We start from the raw sequence: 2,162 nt of genomic DNA, 5'->3' as shown, positions 1-2,162 counted from the left end.
CACACACACACACACACACACACACACACACACACACACACACACACACACACACACACACACACACAGCGAGAAACACTCTAAGTAAAAGAATAAAACAGATCTGTACGCACACTCAAAACACACAATACTAAAAACAAACATGTTCATGGGTATAAAAATAAACAACTGGAGGAAGACAGCAACCCACAAGCAAACACACAGGCCTGTGCACCCTCAAACCTAAAGAAAGACCAGAATGCTAACACTGGGTAGTGATTTAAGGGGGTCAAAACAAAGCAATTTTCACGCCAAATTATTAATTTAGCTTTTTTGTTGGATAAATGAATAATAATAAATGACTATGAAAATTACCATTTTTGTATCAATCATTAACTGACTTTGATTGTTTAAGCAGTACTCCACGCTCAAGTTTTTCCCTCTTACCTTGACAGGATCCGTTGATTTCCTCAAATCCCGGCTGGCACACACACTTCCCGATCGGCACCAGCCATTCGCCCTCCGTGCTGCAGTGCATCCTGGGAGGCTCATATAAAGGCAGAGAGTTATTGACGCAGCGGCCCACCACCTCCACCAGCTGCGAGGCTTCTGAGCCCGGGATGGTGTCGGGGAACTCGGCCAAACTCTTCACCAAAAACGGGCAGCGTTTGTAGAAAACACGCACCGAGACCAAAGCGATGCAGGCCCCCAGATCCTGAAACGCCAGGTAGAAGCCCTTCTGGGTCAGGGGGCCTAAATCGCGGACTTCGGTGTTGAGCTTCATCACGCGGTCCCCGAGGTCCAGCTCTGTGAAGCTCTCATCAGCGGCTATGGTGTCCACTTTGAAGTATCTGCTCTCCTTCATCGCCCTGTCCACCTCCTCCGTCATCCCCGTCCCATCGTTCATCTCTCCGTCAATTTCCTCGTCGCCCTCGTCCGTTTCGTAGTAGTACATGTTAAACGTCTCCTTGCAGGTCCCGACCCCCCCGGGCAGGCTGTTGCAGTCTCTCAGGGTGAACTTGAGCTCGATGAAGACCCGCTGGGCGCCCTCCGTCAGGATCCAGTTGGTGTGGAGCCAGTTGTTCTGGTTCTGCTCCATCACCCGGCACACTTGGTAGGTGTGGATGGGAGCGTAGTCTTCGTCTACTTCCCCGATCTCCTCCCACTGAGGCAAAGAACAGAGGGAGATTATTAAGAGAGTGCCAAAAAAGGTAATGGTGATGATTTATATGACATGAAGAAGAGCTGGGCTCTGATAAATATGTAAGCAACAAGGTGGAGTTAGCTTTAACTACTTCATATACACCTAAGTAGTTTAGTACTATGCTTCCTAAACTAGGGATCTTAGCATTTTTACATTAATACATGGGGTTACAAAGAAGAAAAACGAAATTCCAATGAATAAAGTTGTATTCATATTTTGGAGTCCCTTTTGGCAATTGTAAAATATAGGATACATTGATCGCTTTGTACCTTGGACCTTCATTTAAATTTAAATATTTGAGAAATGTTGTACTCAAAATTATACTATAGTACTTGAACACATTTTTTTGATTACGTTCCACCACCCCTGACCAAAACATAACATTTGCTATGATGTGAAATCTTCTTTAAATGTTTTCATCAAATCATTTCAGACTATATCATAATTTGGCAGATTTCAGATTTTTCTCTCTGTTTTTGTCAAAAAAAGGATTTAGTTTACTAAAACATGTTCATAGTATTTTTAAATGCAGGTGAGAAAGAGAAAAATGTATACTGAACGGTATAAATGCGAAAAACTGTCTTGTCAAATCTGTGCTAGTATTGGAACACTACGAAATACACTGACAAACAGAGAATTGAGAACCATGGGAAATGACTAAGAATGAGCCAGTAACCTTGTTGAGAGGCTTAACAGTGGCAAGGAAATCAGAAAGTGTCTGGCTTTTCCCAATATTGCGATAGTCTTAGCCAGTTTTGCTTTTACATGAGTGATATGAGGTTTCCAGCTGAAGTTGTGCTCTAAAACCACAGGAAGGAAGGAACTTCATTTTATATACTCTTTCTATGTTTATGTTATCTAGTATTAATTGCACCTGTGGATTTGTTTTACTTTAAAGGTCCCATGTCATGCTTTTCCGGTTATTACTCGTCCCCTTGTGTGTTATGAAGGTTTGTATGCATGTAAACGGTCTGCAGAG

At 42.8% G+C, this 2,162-nt stretch overlaps 1 protein-coding gene across 1 annotated transcript in view; it reads right to left on the bottom strand.

Annotated features, from left to right (window-relative positions):
• epha5 (EPH receptor A5) overlaps positions 1-2,162 on the bottom strand; it is a 65,654-nt gene that overhangs the window by 51,262 nt on the left and 12,230 nt on the right. The window contains exon 3 of the mRNA XM_010793351.1: positions 427-1,144. Within this exon, the coding sequence (XP_010791653.1) occupies positions 427-1,144 (718 nt within the window). The remainder of the gene's footprint in view (positions 1-426; positions 1,145-2,162) is intronic.

Source organism: Notothenia coriiceps, unplaced genomic scaffold (assembly GCF_000735185.1).
Source record: "Notothenia coriiceps isolate Sejong01 unplaced genomic scaffold, NC01 NC01_scaffold00037244, whole genome shotgun sequence".
Classification (NCBI taxonomy): Eukaryota; Metazoa; Chordata; class Actinopteri; order Perciformes; family Nototheniidae; genus Notothenia; species Notothenia coriiceps.
Note: the sequence above shows the minus strand (reverse complement) of the source record. Positions and strands in the feature narration are given on the sequence as shown.